The following is an 18592-nucleotide window of genomic DNA, read 5'->3' on the forward strand; positions in this document are numbered from 1 at the left end:
CATACAGCTCTGCATGTGGGAATGTTCTGTTATTGCCTCTCTCATCTTAGCAGCAGAAAAAGGGGAATTATGTTACCGGAGAGTAATATTTAATTATATTAATTTATATTTAATTAAATTTAATGAAGATATAAGATGTAGAAGCAGAGTCACTTTTGGTTTAGATTTTTTTTTTCTTTTCTGAAAAGCTTTATTTTTGTACCAGGTATTAAAAGAAAATTTTTATTCCTCTAGATGTATTGATTGTGTTTTGCTCTATTTTAAAATGCAGTTAAGAGAGTTATATAATAACAGAGTGTTCTACTTCACATAATAGCATATATCACCTGTCTCTTTCTCCATGACACTTTTAAAAGCATCTTTTTATTAGAAACACAAACCAATACGCTCAAAGGGTTGCAATAACTACTTTTAGACGATTTGTATTATCATTCCCTTCTTTATATTCTGACTTGAAGTAACTTATTACTATGAATGGCATGAAAATGGCAACCTGTCACAATTGATTTTTTTCAGTCTAAGTTTTATATATATATATATATATATATATATATATATATATATATATATATATATATATATAATTATCTTCTTACTAAATAAAGGTCTAATTTATAAAAGGAAATCTCAGGTTTCAATTCATGATAACTGAGATGTCTTTTTAATAACTCTTAGGAAGGTTATTGCTTGAGATTAGTAATTATTTGCATTGTTTTGAATGAAAAACCCCCAAGGAGGTTGAGATGTTCTTTATCAAGAATTAAATAATCATAATAGTATTCTGGCTATAGGAGAGAATGTTACAAGCTCATATTTGGGAATCAGAAATTCCACAGAAATAAAAAATATTATTTTTTATTATTATTTATAGTTCTATTACAAGTTTATTCAAGTATTCTCTGGCTGAGCCATATATTTAAATTAGTATCTAAACCACAATGCTGTAAGGATAAAACTCTAGAGGTGCTAATTCTGTATTGTCCCTCCTTCTGCATAGCTACCTCTCTAACCAAGGTGCAAAAGAATTCAAGGACTGCAGTCTGGGATAATGCTCAACACTCAGCTGTTGGAATAGATTGAACTACATTGTCTTTGTGGAAACTATAGAGACAATGTTGTTCATCAGAAGATCTGGGACTATGATTTAATCCACATATGTACGCCCAGAAAAAATAATTTTACTTTCTGAGACACTTTTTTGTTTTTGTATTGTTCCTGGATTTCCGGGTGGCAGATTCCAGGGCAAGGAACAAATAACAGCTGTGTTATTCCTGAACTGGTTGAACTGACAAATATTACCAATGCTCCCCCAAGAAAATTTTATATTTTGCAATCATCTCTATAAAAGGCTATCCTTCTAGGCATCTAGAGCTCATTTTAAAATAATATATGGCAAATAGCCTGCAAATCTAGGCAGAAAACAGAGATCATACCTCTATTGAAAGACCTGTTTATTTATTTATTTATTTCTATTTCATGTTTAGAAAGCATCCATCTCCTCATAGAGTGACCCTGGGTGGTATACAAATAGACATAAAAACATAAAAGCTACATATAAATATTATAATAAAAACAGTTAAAAACAAGAATAATTAAAATGAACATTCAAAAGGCAGAGAAGGAGCTTCAGAATGCTAACCAGTCCCGTGGCTATGTGCTCCTCTGTGGGCCGTAAGCAAATCAGCAGAGTCAGGTCTTCAAGCATTTCCTAAAGGCCAGGAAATTGGGAGCCTGCCTCACCTTTGGAGAGAATGTTCCAAAGGGTGGGAGCCACAGCAGAGAAGGCTTTCTTCCTAGACCCATCAGTCGAAATCCTTTAACTAGTCTGCAGCATATCTTCTTTGCCTGACAGAGTGAGACAGGTTGGTGTAATGGGGCAACGACATCTCTGCAGGTAATCTGGCCTCATGCCATGCAGGGGTGTAAAGGTGATAACCATACCTTGAAGTGAATCTGGAAACAAACTGGCACCCAGTACAGCTCATGCAGCAGAGATGTGACATGTGCCATCCTTGGGCCACCCAAGATTGCTTGTGCAGTGCATTCTGAATCAGCTGAAGCTTACGGGTGCTTTTCAGGGATAGGCCCATGTAGAGCCCATTGCAGTAGTTCAGATGGGAGATGATCAGGGCATGAAATTATATCAGTTACTAATTCTTTCCCAAGTTCAACTAAGTGTTTGGGTTTTTCATTTAAAGCTATACAAAGCTGAGAGTTACTTAATACATAGAAACTGCTTAGACGTTAAGAAAGGAAGAAGATGCCATTCTGAAAATATCATCATTCACTGAATTGTGCTTGATGGACATAGGAAAGAATATTTATTGTTCTTAAGTTGTGAAAAACATCCCATTTGGAATTCTATTCTCTCTGTTTTTGGAACAGTTGTCAAGACTTTTCTCCAGTTTAAGTTATTGAAAAGTTTTAATTATATTTTTATTATTATCTTAACCATGCTTTTCATTACCAAATGGCTGTATAGAGGAAAAAATTTATAGCTCAGTATTGAAATGAGGAGTCCTTGGTGCTCTCTAGGCTTAGTTGGTTTCAACAAGCCAACAAGGGAACAATCAATAACCAGATGAGCAAATTAACACCAAGATTTAACAGTTACTGTTTACTATTTACCACTAGGATGATTCCCACCAATACAGCAAGCCACTAGAGTCAAACTGCCGGCCTGCGGGCTGGATGCATCATATCAAAACCATGCCCACCCCATTGCCGGCAATGGCAAAAAAGTTGCAATACGTCACGACATGTCACGTGACGTTGAGAGTTTGACACCCCTGCACTAGAGTATTGTTGTTTGTCCATCGATTTCAATGAAGATCTTGACATCTTATGGGTTATGGGCCATCAACGATGTGTCCGTAGGTGATTAATAAGACCGATGTTAGCACGGAATGTTCTGCCACATACTGAACAAAGTATGTGAGTATAAAATGAGAGCAAACCCCATTCACCAACTCATGATGTTACCTAAGTGGTAATATTATTTTCTATTTTTTCTTTGCAACAGAGTGGCTCTTTAAAATACTTTACACATTGCTAGTATATAGCATATTTAAAAGAACATTTTATATTGAAGTTTTATTGTTGTATGCAATGTTAATATGTTAAAATAGTATGTTATCTAACACCTAACTACAAACAGTCCTTGTTTAGTGACAGCCTTATTTAGCAACTGTCCGCAGTTACAATGATGAAAAAGTAACTGTAGGACAAATCCTCACGTTCATGACTTTTGCAGGTTTCTAAAGATGAAAAAAGAAAAACTGAAAATCATAAGCCCAATCACAAATTTGACAGAGTTGTCAATCCCAAATGTGCTTGCTAATCAAGTCCCATAATGCTGGCTTGTTGTTGTTTTTTTAATATGGAAAGGCAGTGTCATACAGATTATGTTGGACATAATGTGTCAAAGCTTTCCTGTGGATTGGCCTTCAGTTTATGAAATGTTATCTTTCTTTTTACTGAGAAGAGGCAGATCTGCTCCTCCCACCTGACTGTGATATAATTTTCTCAACTCAGTAACATCAGGACACTAATAATACTTCACTCCAAATCTCTAGAAGATAGTTTGGTTTTATCTAAATGATATAAAACACAAACTAAAGATCTTTGCAAAGCATCAGTGGCATAACTGTCATAGTGATGAACTACAGAAGACTAATTCCCAACCATTTCAACAGCTTACTTTTGCTTTTGGCAATAACTGCTACTGAAATGTTCAGGTTTAGTAACAGCCTGAAGCCTTTATTTCAATCTCAATCCCAGCTGACACAGAGAGAGCCAGTTCTGTGCTAAAAGACAGGTTAGGGATAGATCATCATGGAGAAAATATATCTATATAGTCACTAGTAGTAAAAAAAACAGTTTGATGGAACATAATCATATGTGTATATGTGTGCAGGCCCATGTATAAGTTTGTATGTTTGTGTATGTATATGTAAATAGATATATTCACACATGAACACCCATGTCTCAAAGATGCTGTTTTCTTCAAAAGGCAACATTTTGCTTCTCATCCTAGAAGCTTCATCAGTTCTGATGGTGGAAGGGTGGAAGGATATGGAACACCTATATGTACACATACCCTTTCAAATACCAACTCAGTGGCATTTGGAAGGCATGAGAAAGGGGGTTACCATTACAACAGTGTTTTTTAAAAAAGAGCTCTATGATCTAAGTGACAGAAATCCTATTAAGGAAAGGAGAACAGCAGGTCTATTTAAGATATGTTTTCACTGTCTCAATCCCTATAACAAGAACCTTCAAATAAAAAAGCAACAAAAAAGTAGAGTCCTAATCATTTGACTAGCTTTCTATATCTTCTGCAATATTTTTATGGCTTAAATCCTTAGCACCTTTTAATGCTCTTTCTATTGTTCGCAATCGGAATCTCTCTCTTTTTTCCCTGCCATATTATTTCAGGCTATAGAGGGAGTTAATAGGCACAAAGCTTGTTTTCAATAATTCTACTGGATTTACAGCAGAACAGGACAATCTTGAGATCATAACCCAGTCAGAACAACACAGCAGTAAATCTCATCATCAACTATTCTCTGAATCTTTCGGTACACTTAGAAAAGCATCTTAGATTTTTAAAAGCCAGTTTTATTCATGGCCAAAAATAACAAAGAGCAACAAATATATTTTAAAAATGTATATTCTTGTTTAGGAAACTATGTACTTCCCAGCTTACAAAGGTGATCCTCACCTGTAAAATAAAAACATGGAGAACTGTTCTTTATGAAAAATAAAATCCACCAACATAGTTATCTGTTCTAATCCCTCTGCTATTAACATAAATTGGAAGAGGTTCCCAATATACTGCTTCCAGCAGTGGCAGAATATCAATATTAAAAAACAAACAAAATATAAATTATCAGTATAGATAACATATATTAAGAAGATGTGGCAAAAAGAAAGATGGAGCATGCATGTGCATGCACATAGCATCCACTGGCAACTCTTAAATTATTTCCTTGTTGTTGTGTGAACCCAAAGATGAATTTAAAGAAGAGTTTTACTTCTTTAAAGGGCTATTGCCGGTGGTATTTGACTGCCCACAAATAATCCAAATCACTTTTTCTCCTTCAAATTCAAATTAATGCACTGACCTAAAATAGGTGACAATAAAAGGAACTTAATATTTTATTTAACATTTAAATATGTTTTCAATAAGAAAAGTTAGATAAAATAGTAGATATGTTTGCTTTCTTTCTATTAAATCTGAAACCAGCTTACCTTATTCTTTGGATTTGATGTGTTCATTACACTTCGAGTCTCTTTTCCAGTGTAAATAACAACACCAATTACTGTTCCTGGAACAAATATAAGAGTTATATGAGAATGTTATCATATGTGTACTAACTGAACATTTCAAAAGGAAAACAAATAAGATGTAAGCCTGTGTCACTAACTAATCTAAAAGTTTCCCTTCAAGTTTTATGACATAAAAACTGGCTGGTCTGTGCATTTTCATTCATTGGATATCTAAAATAGAAGTATCTTCCATGCCAGCATTCTTCCCTTGGTGGACCAGACTTTAACAACAAAGTCATGAATATTAAAACTACTTTTTATTATTGGGTTGCACTAACAGAATCTTGTAACTTTGTATGTGCTTTTACCCTGTCTGCCTTTATCTGAGAGAGAACTAGGAAGCCTCCAGTCTGAGACACTTTCTCAAACTCCATTCTTGCTCTGAGGTGACATTTCTCTTATCTGACTGATGCTTTGGCTGCAGCTCTTCCTCCTCTTCCTCAAGGTTTTTCTTACAGCTTATTAAAGTTGTCTTTAAAGCAGTCCCATGAGTACATTTTAGTAGTAATGATTCTACATAATGCAACTGCATAATTTGACATGATCCTGACATTTTGTTGAATGGGAATTTGCAACTCTCCTTGTGAAACACAAAGGCCAGAAAACATCCAAGTATAAGAATTTCATTTCATTCTTATTCAGACTTAAAATGCTTTCAGATTGTTCATATCAAAATTATCTACCATCATTTCTAATCTATCATTATGTAAAGCTAATGAAACAATGTAAGGACTTTTTGATGAATCAAAAGAGAACTTTTCTTGACTGTATATAGCTATTTACTTCATCAAACTGGTTAAAGAACATGGGAAATGTTGAACCTAATAATACTTTTAAAGAGCTGTGGGAAGTCAGCTCCCCAGAGAAGGAAATATTAAAAGGGCAGAAAAATATATTTCCTCAAAAGGATTTTAAAAAGCAGAAACCAACCCTGCCCCCAAGTCTCTCTGTCCCAAGCAGAAGCCAGCCCTGTACAAATGCAAATGTAAACCATCAGGAAAGTGGAGCCAGAAGCTCAAGAAGACAAAGACCTAAAATCTGCATACCCCACCTGTGACAGGACATGGTAGGATTAGCTCACAACGGCGAAAGGGCACACCCAGACTCAGGTCAGAATACGTGACACAGGAAATAGCCTCAAAGTTCATGCCACAGGAACAGGAAACTATTCCAAAAGGGTATAAAAACCTACTACCCATGTGCTCGGCCCTTTTTTTCTCTGGTCTTTCTTGCAAGAACCATCTTCAATAAACTGCAATCTTCTTCCCAAAGCAGTTGCCATGTTGTTTATTTATCCCCAGCTTGGATGAACCAGGATGAAGACTTTTCTTTCAACAGAGCATAAAAGTAGCATTTGGGAATATGGAGAAGTATTAAGCAAGAAAGAACCTGAGTACTTAAAAAAAAGGTGTATAAAAATGTGAAAACTGAAATACTGCTTTTTTCCACATATTTCCAAACTATGCATATTTTTTTTTACCTGATGCAACAACAGTGCTTGCCCATAGTGTATTTTCTATGCTTAGGCTCTCATGAACAGTTGGATCACTGTCTTCCTGTAAAAAAAAGAAAAAAGGATTCTAAAATTATATTTCATAAGTATAGATTTATTTACAAATATGTATAAAAATATAAACATCAGAATAATGACTCAGAATAGAAAAAATAATGCCTGTATGTTATCCAGACTTATAATAAGAGAAACAATAATTTCATTGTTTCAATGAATACAATACAATAAATGCATTGTATTGTATCAAATTGGTATAGATGCCCATCTTACATCTCTGACTCTGTGTGCTTCACCTAACTAAAAACCACCAAATAATATAACGAAGAAACAAAATCCAAAAATCAGTAAAACTCAATAGCCCCAATGTATTGACTCAGTGTCTGGAGCAGGGTGTACAACAGATTTTGGCTCAGTTCTATCAAGACTTAGTAGCTGTGGCTGTTTGGGGTTATGTTGATTATTTGCTCAAAGGCCTGTTTTGTTTTGCTGATTTTGTTGTCTATTAGATTATTTTAGTCTTGGCTGTCTGTTTGATATAAAGTTTTTTTTTGCTTTTTACACTAGTTTTGTATGTCTCCCTGACTCCACTGGCATAGGGTAGTCAATACATACATGCATACAAACAAAGTAAGTATTGATAAGAATCTAAGAAATGCCTTATATTGTGTTTTGTAAAATATCTTTTATAAAAACTCTTGCTTATGGGATATTCCCAGCCAATTATATCAGGAATATTTTCATATGTGCATATGTAGGTATCTATTGATTCCCCTATTCCCAAATCTGACTTCTGTAAAGCATGCTAATAGACACATCTTTAACACTGGCCTCCCTCACAGTCTGGAACATTCATTGTCATTAGAGTATCCGGTAACTGAAGTTCCTAAAGTTTCCAGACTCTGCTATTAAATAACAGACTTCTATGCAGGTATACAAGCATTAAAGACACATTATCTGCAAATCATATCCACTGTTTGTAAAAATATATATTTGGGAACTGGCATTGAGATGTTATTTTGTAAATTGAATATAGTTTTCAGTGAAATTATAGGCTTAGTTTGCAATAGATACCTGGGGCGATGGGAATGAATTCTCCCAGGTAAAGAGAATTAACCTGTGAAATCCTGAGGGATTATGAACTTTTGAGCTTTGAACTAAATATCATTTAATAATGAAGATTTACACTCACAATTGTACAGTATAGTCCAACCTAACTAGAAAATATCAGCCATTGGAAATAAAATAATGATCCAGGATTTACATATATTGTTAACACACTGGAAAAGAAAAGGAAAAAACAGTAAACTGAGCTTGCTACCCAATAGTAACTTTTATCTATAAAACTTTGCCTGGTAGCTAAGAAGGAAGAAACTTGCTTTTATTTTGTTCTTCTCCTCCAACATCTCCTTATCAAAAATGTGCAATTTTATTTAAAATTAAAGTAAAAATTCAACTGATAGTTGATAAAAACCTGTAAGCATTCATGGGATCTGCTCTATTTCAGAGAAAAAGAGTTTGTTAAAAAATTAAGGGAATTAGTAGTTGAAGCTCAACTACGGTATTTTTTTTTTCAATTACCATTTTTCTACCTAATTCATTTCTAGAATCTGCATTGGACTAGAAGAATGCTAAGAAAAAGAGTCTGCAGAAGCTAATGATTTATTTGGCAGGGCTGTGGTGTGGATAAGTGAAGAGATTAAACTCTGTCTACTCTTCCTTCTCCTGAAATGCTAATAAGCATAAACATTGCATTTTAAAAGAATATCTGCATGTGTAGCCACAGCATGTGAATCAGAAACTGCATTTAGCCATTTACATGAGCATGCCTTTACTAAACTAGCAATGGGTACAAAGAAGCCTGCTGGGTAAATAGCCATTTACTAAATGGAAGCATCTGCTTTTCCCTGATCTTAACAAATTATGATAAATAACAAGTTTTCTTTTAGTATTCTTTTATGTATTTGAAAAATATCAATGCATTTGCCAGTTATAGTATGATGTATGCTGCAATCAATAGGCACTGCCTGAAACTTGATTGTGATCTGAATTGTGCAGCTTTTATATATAAAAAAAAACTTGGGTTCTTATCTGGAATACATCTGTAAATCCTATTTTCCTTGAATGGCTTTTATTTTGTTGTGAACCATCATCAAAATATGGATGAATCTATAGAAGAAACAAATGCAATATTTATTTCTAGCCCATATCCTACATAGCTCTCATCTCTAAAGTTGCCATAATTTTTGAAAAGAGTTTCGCATGCATAAGAAGGTCAAGTATAATGGAATAGTATCAAACTACACTAAATGCTCACATTATGACTATTCAAAGACATAATTAACATTAAAAGTATTTTCTTCCTGAGGTCATTAATTAAGACAAATGAGCAAGAGTGAGTACTTACGGTAACTACTTACCCGTGTAAAGGTACCTTCAAAGCTGTGAATATCCATTTGAGGCTTTTGTGCATAAACATACGCACTGATTGAAAACAGGTCCTAGAATACAGAATTTTTAAAATATCTATGTATGTTAATGATAAATCAATAAAGCCTCAATTTCTCTATCCCTCACATCTACTTTATCATGCTTGTATAGAAACAATAAAGCAGAAATTGGAGAATGGAAGTTATTGTACACTATCCAGAGTTAGTCTGAGTTGGGCTGAATTGTCTGAGTTTTCTTAATTATCTATCTTATAAATCTTGAACGGATGAATAAATAAATGAATGCTTGAATGAATAAATCTAGACCAGGGGTATGCAACCTTGGCTCTTTTATGACTCGTGGACTTCAACTCCCAGAATTCCTGAGCCAGCCAAGCTGGCTCAGGAATTCTGGGAGTTGAAGTCCACGAGTCATAAAAGAGCCAAGGTTGCATACCCCTGATCTAGACAGTGTTTCTCAACCTTGACAATTTTAAGGCATGTGGACTTCAACTCCCAGAATTCCACAGCCAGCAATGCTGGCTGTGGAATTCTGGGAGTTGAAGTCCACATGCCTTAAAATTGTCAAGGTTGAGAAACAATGATCTAGAAAGTAATAACCACATCATGGGTTCTAAAGTTTCAACTTCTATGCCCAGCAAAACATCTACATTTTAAGACTCTTCTAAAAAAACTAGCAGGGCTGGGGACAATTTAATCTCAGGTAGAACATATGCCACATAACAGGTATAGGTCCACATAATGGGCTCCACTCTAGTTATATAGTCCAGGACCTGAGGGGCAGAGGGGATTGCTGCACAGTAGGGAGGCTGGTATAATAGCAGCAGTCCCAACTAATTCTTGGACCCCAATCTAATAAACAGAGTTACACATCCTGGGGGCAGTCCTCTGATTGTCTCCAGAATATCTTCGATAACAATGGCTATCTCTTTGCTGCCCTGGACTCTCAACAGGTGCCACACCCAAAACTCAGGTGGGCACATCTTTGAGCAGGGAGATACTTCCTCAATGTCCATCCAGGGTTCAATAATGTATACCAGATGACAGTTTTATTGCAGGCTAACCTGGCATTCAGCAGCAACAGTCAAAAGCCAGGTTGGATGAAGGGGTTGGATACAGGGGACTGAAACACAACACTAGTAAAAGACATGTATTTCCCAAGTATGATCTGCCTCTTGCCATACCTTGCCTGTTTCCCCCTACACACACAAACCTTCCATGAGGGCCCAACTCCAGGCTAAGGAATGCCAGCTGCATCTCCTACTAAATACCGCCTATCAATTAGAAATTCTGTCCCTTATGCATATTCTGTATGCTCCTAATTGCAGCTTCTCTTAATCTCAAGTTTTTGAGATTTCCAACACCAAGCCCCCAACCTAATATAACCCCATATCAGATTATTATCACCACTGAAGGAGGGAACAAAGGCAATTCAGTGAACCTTGGATTTAGTAGGCCTTGATGGAATGAACTCCAAATGCCAGAAATGAAAGTACCATTGTGTCATTTTTGTAATAATGTTTCTTTATTCATTTAGTTGATTTCAATACCTGCCCACCTCAACAAGTAACTCTGGGAGGCATACCTCATAAAATGTAAAAACAATTAAGATAGTACAAAATAAGTGTGTAGGGCACCAGGTAAAACTGTTACTATGGATGGTAATACAACAGGACTTTAACACACTAATTGGCCAAATGTGCATGAGACTGTCCTTTACTAATTTAAAGGAATAGTGTGAGTAATGTAATTGGTACTGTAACTAATATCTGTGGTTCTCTACAACATTATACATATGACTGACAAATGGGAGTCTTCAAGGCTGATGCTTCTTTAGACTCAGAATTGGCAGCCTTTTAACATTTACTAATTAGAAAAGATGAATGGAAAAGACACCCCCCCCCGCCGCCCAAAAATAAGACCTGGGTCTTATTTTCGGGGAAACGCAGTATAAATGGCTGGCATCTTCACAACAATTTACAATGTGCTTCTCTCTAAGGCACCACAATTAGAGACTATGATGCCTGATCCTGCAAGAATGACATTCACATAAGGAGGTGTTCAAAGTTAAAGCACTGTGATTGCTTGTACAAATGTGGAATGAACAAGACCAATCTCATTTATGGATCTAAAAACCTATTTATTTATTAAATTTGTATGCTGCCCCTCTGCTCTACAAGGTGTCTCTGGGCAGCATAAAAACAAAAACTTATAAAGTTGAAATAATATGAAATTGCTATGGTAGTTGAAGAAAATCTGAAATATGTATGCATAGGAGAATGCACAATGTATATGGGAGTTCATACCAATAGTCTAAGCTCCAAAAGTTTCCAAATGGAGAGCCTAAATGTGTCATCTGCAGAGACCATGAGGAAGAACATGATATTCAATAATTTCTTAACAGTGTTTCTTATGGTCTAGCTTCCCTGAAAATGTCTATAAAATTATTTCTAGCTAATTCGGATGTTTAATTGTCAACACTTTAGAATATATTGTTATGTTTATAGCCTTAATATTTCTAAAGGCCAAATAAGCCTTTACTCATGAGATTATTTATGAAAGCTGTGTTGCATAACACTGCATTTTATTAGGTTGTTATTATGTTTTATATTTACATTTAGTAAACACAGATGTAGACGAGTGGTTTTCTTGTGCCCACACAGTAAATGGCTAGCTGAATTTATTCTCTATGCCAGCAAGTATATCCAGCAAGTAGGTATCTTTATCTAGGGGCAGATTTCAACATGAAATTTCCTCACTGCACCTGAAGAGTCATCAGGCATTACAAGAACAGTACTCATCTAAGGATCTGCAATGGTACATCCTTCTGCTTGTTTCTGCAGTCCCTCTCCCTTTTTAAATAGGGATATAGAAATATAGAGCTTCCCTGCCTTTATCATGGATCATTCATTTAGTATAGACAGTGCTACAAGTATAATATGCTCAAAGATACCTGGATCAGGGCAAATATATGCCTATCTGAAGTATTTTGTAACAGCAATGCATAAGTGCCTAATTAAAAGTGGTATGACAGCTAAGAAAGCAAATGTTTTGGTATGTGTTACATTTAATTTTAAAAGAATGTAACTCTAACTACACTTTTCATTTCAGTTTCTGATTAATTATGTATATGAGCTTATCCAATTATTCATATTTTAAGGGCACAAATCATATTTCAACATCTTCCACTACAAATCAGCTGTTCTAATGCTAAATCATCAACCATTTATTGCAAGCTTTCACACAAGCTTCCATTCAATGCATTCTTGTTCTCCAAAGCTAGTTTTCATCAGCCTCTTGAGAAATAATTCATATGAACCTAATACACATGTGGTATCCTATATCTGCATCATTCATTTCTTCTCAATCTGTTATCACCTACAATTTAGATAATCCAGGCTATTACGTGCTTTATTGTTCACAGAAAAATAGGAGTCTCAGTACGCAGAAAACTAATACCACACACATACTCATAATACAATAAAAACTATTAATGAAGTGAGCCAAGCACGAAAGTTTTCTTTCTTTACAGACTCCACACTTTGCAAAAATTGTTCATCTGGGAGCAAATGAGATGATTTAAACATGTCTTTTATCTGAAAAATAAATATTCAGTGCTCAAAATTATCTCAAGAACAAAGAGAATCCTATTTTGATCTATAAAAATTAGGTTTGTGCCAAAAGCACTCATGGCATACTTACACATTACAACTAAATTTAAAATAAATTAATTATTGCCCTCTAATGATTTTATATTTCTTTTTTAAGATCATTTATACTTACACTATGAAATGTTTAAAATAGTGTTGATTATTTTGCATTTCCCCTTTATATGAGCCAGAAATGCATATATTTTTATGCAAATACTAAGATTTTCTATGTATGGGAAATTGACAACACTTTATATTGCAAGTATATACAATTTTAACCATGATTTTGTAATTGCTTATAACTAAGATGAACAATCTCTGCAAAATATTTTGTAACGATACATCTAAGTATTTCCATAGGTCCTAAAACAATTAAAAGATGGTACAATAATAAAACTGCTTTCCTTCTTTCTAAAATAATAATTTAGAAATCACTCTGGAGTTATCAATAATATAGAAAAACTTCCTCTATTAGGTCAAGGGCAACATTTGTTCACCTTACTTAAAGATCATTAAAATACATCCTTAATCATAACATGTAGTTCATTACAAATAAAATTGCTTCTGGTTCAATAAAACTAATTAAATGTAAATGGTATTGTTTACTGCTTTATGGATCTTTTGATATAAATCAGCAAGTCACTATTTATTGAAAATTACAGTGACCTCATTGCTGCTAATAAATTTACCTGATCACTTAGGCCAAAGAAGCCTATTCAAGAATATGCAGTGTAGAAAAACACTACTGCGCATATAACTATGAAACCAAGAAACCTAACCTGGATGTTACAGTTCTTACAGCTCAGGCATCATTAAATGACTTGTTGAAATTTTAATTCTCTGATCGCATTAAGTGGTTCGGGAAGACAAGAAAATCTGTACTGATCATCTTTGATGGTGTCATCTGTTCTTTAAGAAAGCTCTAAAGTTTTGCCTCTTTATTTATTCCAAGTACCACTGAAGATAAAGTTGCAGTCTTACACTGATGATGGAATTGACAGCCATGATAATACAAGAGACATTTGGAAATGAATGACAATTACCAACAGTATATTAACTACAGTACAGTACAATCCAACTGCTTAATCCAATCCAATTCTTTTTTTTCCTCTTTTAAACATTATTTTATCTATTAAATTTGTTTTTATTGGTGTTGGTTTTATATTGTTTTGCAGTCTTTGTAAGTTGAATATTCTTTGGTTCCACCTTTTCTGCTTAAATCTGTTTAGCAGAAATCTTTTTTCATTTTGTTCAAATAATTTATGTAAAAGAAATCAATTTTTTAACTAATTTAAACCCACAACAATTTATCAATAAAATGAAATATTATCCTCTGAACTAGAGCTATATGCTGGTTATTAACATCAAAATTAAGCTGAATTTCAACAGAGGTTTAAACACTGCCCAAAAGCCACGTTCTAACATGAAAAACCTATTTAGTAATCTGACATATTATTACTTCTCAATGAAAAGGAAAAGAACTCTATTACCGGTCAGAATGGAGTTGCCAAAATAACCATTGAATGTATATTTTATTTAAATTATTAATTTTCATTTCTGTTAGCTAATGTTTTGTGCCAAGCATATATTAAAACATTCACTAAATAGCTTTTTACCACTGAAAACTGAAATGGTTTATTTGATAATACAATAGTATTCATTTGTTTAAATCATAATCTTTTCATTCTCTACAACCTGCATGAGTAAAACTGATGACAGTTTTTGAATGTAGTAGTATTATGAAAAAAGCTGTACAAGAATATAATAAGCAAAAATTAGGAAAGAAGGATAAGCTTGAAGGATCTCCTCAGCCATTTTAGTAGCAGCCCAGCAGGTGGCATTCAAGAATTACTGTAAAACAGGAATCATCCGTTCTTTTTTATATTCTAACCACAAAATCCTTACAAATGTTGACAATATGTGGAAGATATTTGACAAGCTATTAAATATCAGTGACTATTTCCAAGATATCTACAGATTGCCAGAATCTATAGTATTCAATGCAGTAGGATTTAATGAAAATCCATAATTTGATTTTCAGGAATGTAAATTGCTGTTGCCATTCTCTTCACTCATTTATTTGGTGCATTTTTTGTTATTGTGAAGATGATAAAAAGTAGTCATAATATATAGTGATAAGCTGACCAATATTCGGATCCTAAGACTTCCTAAGAAATGCAGTTCTCTCTAGCACTATTCCCACTTTCCTATAATGCCTGCATTCTAAGAGTCTTCACAAAACAGCAGTGTCCTCAGCAAGCCATGTGGATACAAAACTTGTATGCATGTGATGATATCATGATACAAATCCTAGGCTTATATTCTTACATCCCAACATCTGAGGCAAGTAAGTTGTGGAAATTTCCTAATTTAATTAAGAGTAGGGAGTCCCTTCCAGCCAAACTGCAGATAATAAAACCAGGAGCAATGAAATCATAAATACACAACAAAAATCCACCTACCATTTACATGGGTGTTAAATGCGTCGAACCCAGAGAAGTGTGAAATTTACACAGATATCAAGATCTGGTTTGTATTTTCTAACCACGGGCACATGAAATGGAAGATAATGAGACCATGGATAACAAGGACCACCCACACTTAGAAAACTATAGTCACAGAAGATAAATGAGAATGCTGTATTTTCAAGTAGCTTCTCTTTAAGAGAAACCTTTCTTTAGGAAATTAGCCATTGAAATTCCTGAGTCCATTTCCTCTTTAGATAGATTCCCCAATTTTCTGTTCCATGCTCTCCATATAAGGACCAACACATACTAAGGGTGGAATCTAAGGAGTATCTTTAGTTTTAGACTAACTGATGAAAATATCTATTGGACTTTTGGGTGCTTTTCTTTGAACATCTGTGTTTCTTTTACTTTCAAAATTAATCATGTAGCATGACAGGGATATTGTTTTGAATTAACTGTTCAAAGCACCATGGACAGATGTAGCATCTTGCACAATTTGTGGTTCCTGGGTCGTTAAAAATATGTGTATCCCAGTTCACCGTATGGTTCAGTGGCTTATAACTACAAGAACATCCGTTATTTATAAAACAAGAATTTGTTTTATGCAAAGTAAATTATTATATTCTGTATAGAATCATATTCTATGTTCCTGTGAAAAATACTTTTTGGGTAAACAATGTCAGAATATCCAGTACCAAACAATTTATTTTTTTTAAATTGCTCTATCTTTATCATATTTATATAAAACAAATTAATAAAAAAATCTCAGCATGGTTTACATTAAAACAGATCAAATGCATTAAAGGAAAAACCAACCCTTTGTCTACATAGCTAAACTCAACAATACATCAATTAAGAAAAATTTAAAAATTAATAAAGCTCACAGTGTCACTAAAAGACCAGTTTTATCACTGTCTTATTTAACTTTCTGAATATAACTAAAGTGGCATACAGTAACGAAAATACCCTAATGAAATTATTGCATCATAGATGTTATAGCTATGTATTAATAAATATGTGCAATGTTGTAACACTATTTGATTTATAGCTTGTATGTTCTCCAAAACTCAAATACCCAGCGATCTCTCCCTCCTTCATTTTCCCACCTTGGCTGAGAGATGACTAGTTAGCTTTGAAAGGTTTGTACTGGTTTTCAATTATTTCTTGGGCCTAATTTTAAAATTGTAGTATTAATGCCACCATTTATATGTCTTTATAGTATAACAACTATATTTTGATATAATTTTTAAAGTTTTGATTAAGTATATGTATTAGTCATCCTGGACTGGGGATTTGAAGGTAATATTATTAAAAATAAATAAAAAATATTACATTCCCATTTATAACATTGAGATAAATAGTAATAATTAAAAGATCTGGAAAAAAATTAAAAGCACTTTCTTTACTTGGTGCCTACACGTGACTCTCTGAAGAACACATTCCATGATGAGCAAATCATCAAAAAAGATTCACAGCAGTCGTCCATCTCTGCTCATTTGGCAGCAATCCTTTCTCCATGCCCCCAAAGATCTAAGGGTTTAATTTGTCATATATGGGAAGAGGTCTTGGTGTTAATATTCGGATTCAAAACTGAAAAAGGGTGTTGAATTAGGTGTGAATGCACTTACCATACCTGTCAGCAGTGACAGGATGTAATCACATACCTCTCTACAACAAACAAATATTTTCCAAGGAGCACATGGAAAAAATGCAAGCCTAGAAAGATGAATGGCTTTTTTTAAGGGTCCAACATGTGTCTGTGCTGGATTTGAAGCAACTTTCCACTTGAGTTCCAAGTACTGCATGCCTCCAGAAAGACATAAGCTTTTGAGAAATTGACTGGAGTCATTTAAAAATATTTGAAATGGGCCCTTAAATTTGTCTCACAAATACAGTCATAAAAATAATAAAATGATGAACAGTCCACAGATATTCTGAAGAAATTCTGAAACTATAACTTAAGAGCTCTTCTTCTCACTATGTTACTCTTTTAAAGTTTTGAAATATTTATTGATTTCAGGTGTTTGATATTATATATGCTGATTAAAAAAGAATTTGAAAACAAATAATTATTTAATTGCAATGAAAGGACTAAAATGTTGAACCATAATGCTTACCCCTAAAGCTGGTAATCTCTGTGTGCAACTAACAGCAACTTTTAGTTTCCAGTCTGTCTCTCCATCCAGCTGATCAGTTCGAATAAAACAGGAACCTTAAAATTGCAAAACCAAAACAAAACCCCAAGAACATTACATATTTTAGATTCCACTAAAATAGAAACTGAGCTAAGCTATGATTTTTTTTTTATTGAAGTCTCCTACAATTCTATCACTGTTAATTCTGGTAGAGCATAAGACATAAAGAAAAAAAAAATCCTATAGACAGTTTTACTAGTACTGTATTTCAGATTTAAAAACATTTCTATTTTTAAAAAGACGGAGTATGGTCTGTACAAAATAATTAACTTCTAGAACATACAGAGCAAGCATTTTTCAGACAGTTATTGAAACTGAATACATTGTAAATAAGTATAAGACAACATGAGAACATTAGACTCCTGTAGTATTTTCTAATCAACAGTCTATTCTCCATCATACTTTGCAGATACAAGGCATTTCATGGTTCTCTTTACCCTTCCTGTCAATGACTACTCTCATCCATCAATTTCATTTAGAATTATGCTATAGATCAATGCAGTTCAAGACCAGTGTGGCTCCTCTGAATGGTTGACTGCACATATATTCATTTAATAGAGCTCACACTATGACATGTATCGGCGAGCCGCATTTCCTCTCCACTTCAGCAGTTAATTTCATCAATAACTTATCTCATAGTCCGTTTCCCTTTTATCCAGAAAAAGAGACTAGTTTGTGCCAACTCAGCTTTCAATACTGATCACTACAGCAAAACCTAAACAATAAAATGTCCCCCTACCCAGACATTTTAAAATCATTCTTTAGCACCATTGGCAAAAGACTTTTTAATGTACATGATAAACCAATTCTTAAGTTTGCATAATGAAGTTTAAAGAACATAAAATTATATAGGCAATACTAAAGATTATGAGAAGCAACTCGTGCCAAAAGCATTTACTCTTATTTTCTTTTACTTATAATTTACATAAAGTTTATTCTGATTTAGTAATAGAACAGACCCAATGACATCAACAGAATATCACTCCTA

General features: G+C 34.0%; 1 protein-coding gene across 3 annotated transcripts in view; it reads right to left on the reverse strand.

The window, feature by feature from the left end:
• The window catches only part of ATP9B (ATPase phospholipid transporting 9B (putative)), a 133653-nt gene that overhangs the window by 64853 nt on the left and 50208 nt on the right, over window positions 1-18592 (reverse strand). For all 3 annotated transcript variants that reach the window (XM_039320457.1, XM_039320460.1, XM_039320458.1), the window contains 4 exons: window positions 17527-17621; window positions 9262-9342; window positions 6812-6887; window positions 5254-5330 (listed from right to left, as the gene is read on the reverse strand). In XM_039320457.1, coding sequence (XP_039176391.1) covers window positions 5254-5330; window positions 6812-6887; window positions 9262-9342; window positions 17527-17621 — 329 coding nt within the window. The remainder of the gene's footprint in view (window positions 1-5253; window positions 5331-6811; window positions 6888-9261; window positions 9343-17526; window positions 17622-18592) is intronic.

Source organism: Crotalus tigris, unplaced genomic scaffold (genome assembly GCF_016545835.1).
Source record: "Crotalus tigris isolate CLP2741 ecotype Arizona unplaced genomic scaffold, ASM1654583v1 scf7180000023638.494280, whole genome shotgun sequence".
Classification (NCBI taxonomy): Eukaryota; Metazoa; Chordata; class Lepidosauria; order Squamata; family Viperidae; genus Crotalus; species Crotalus tigris.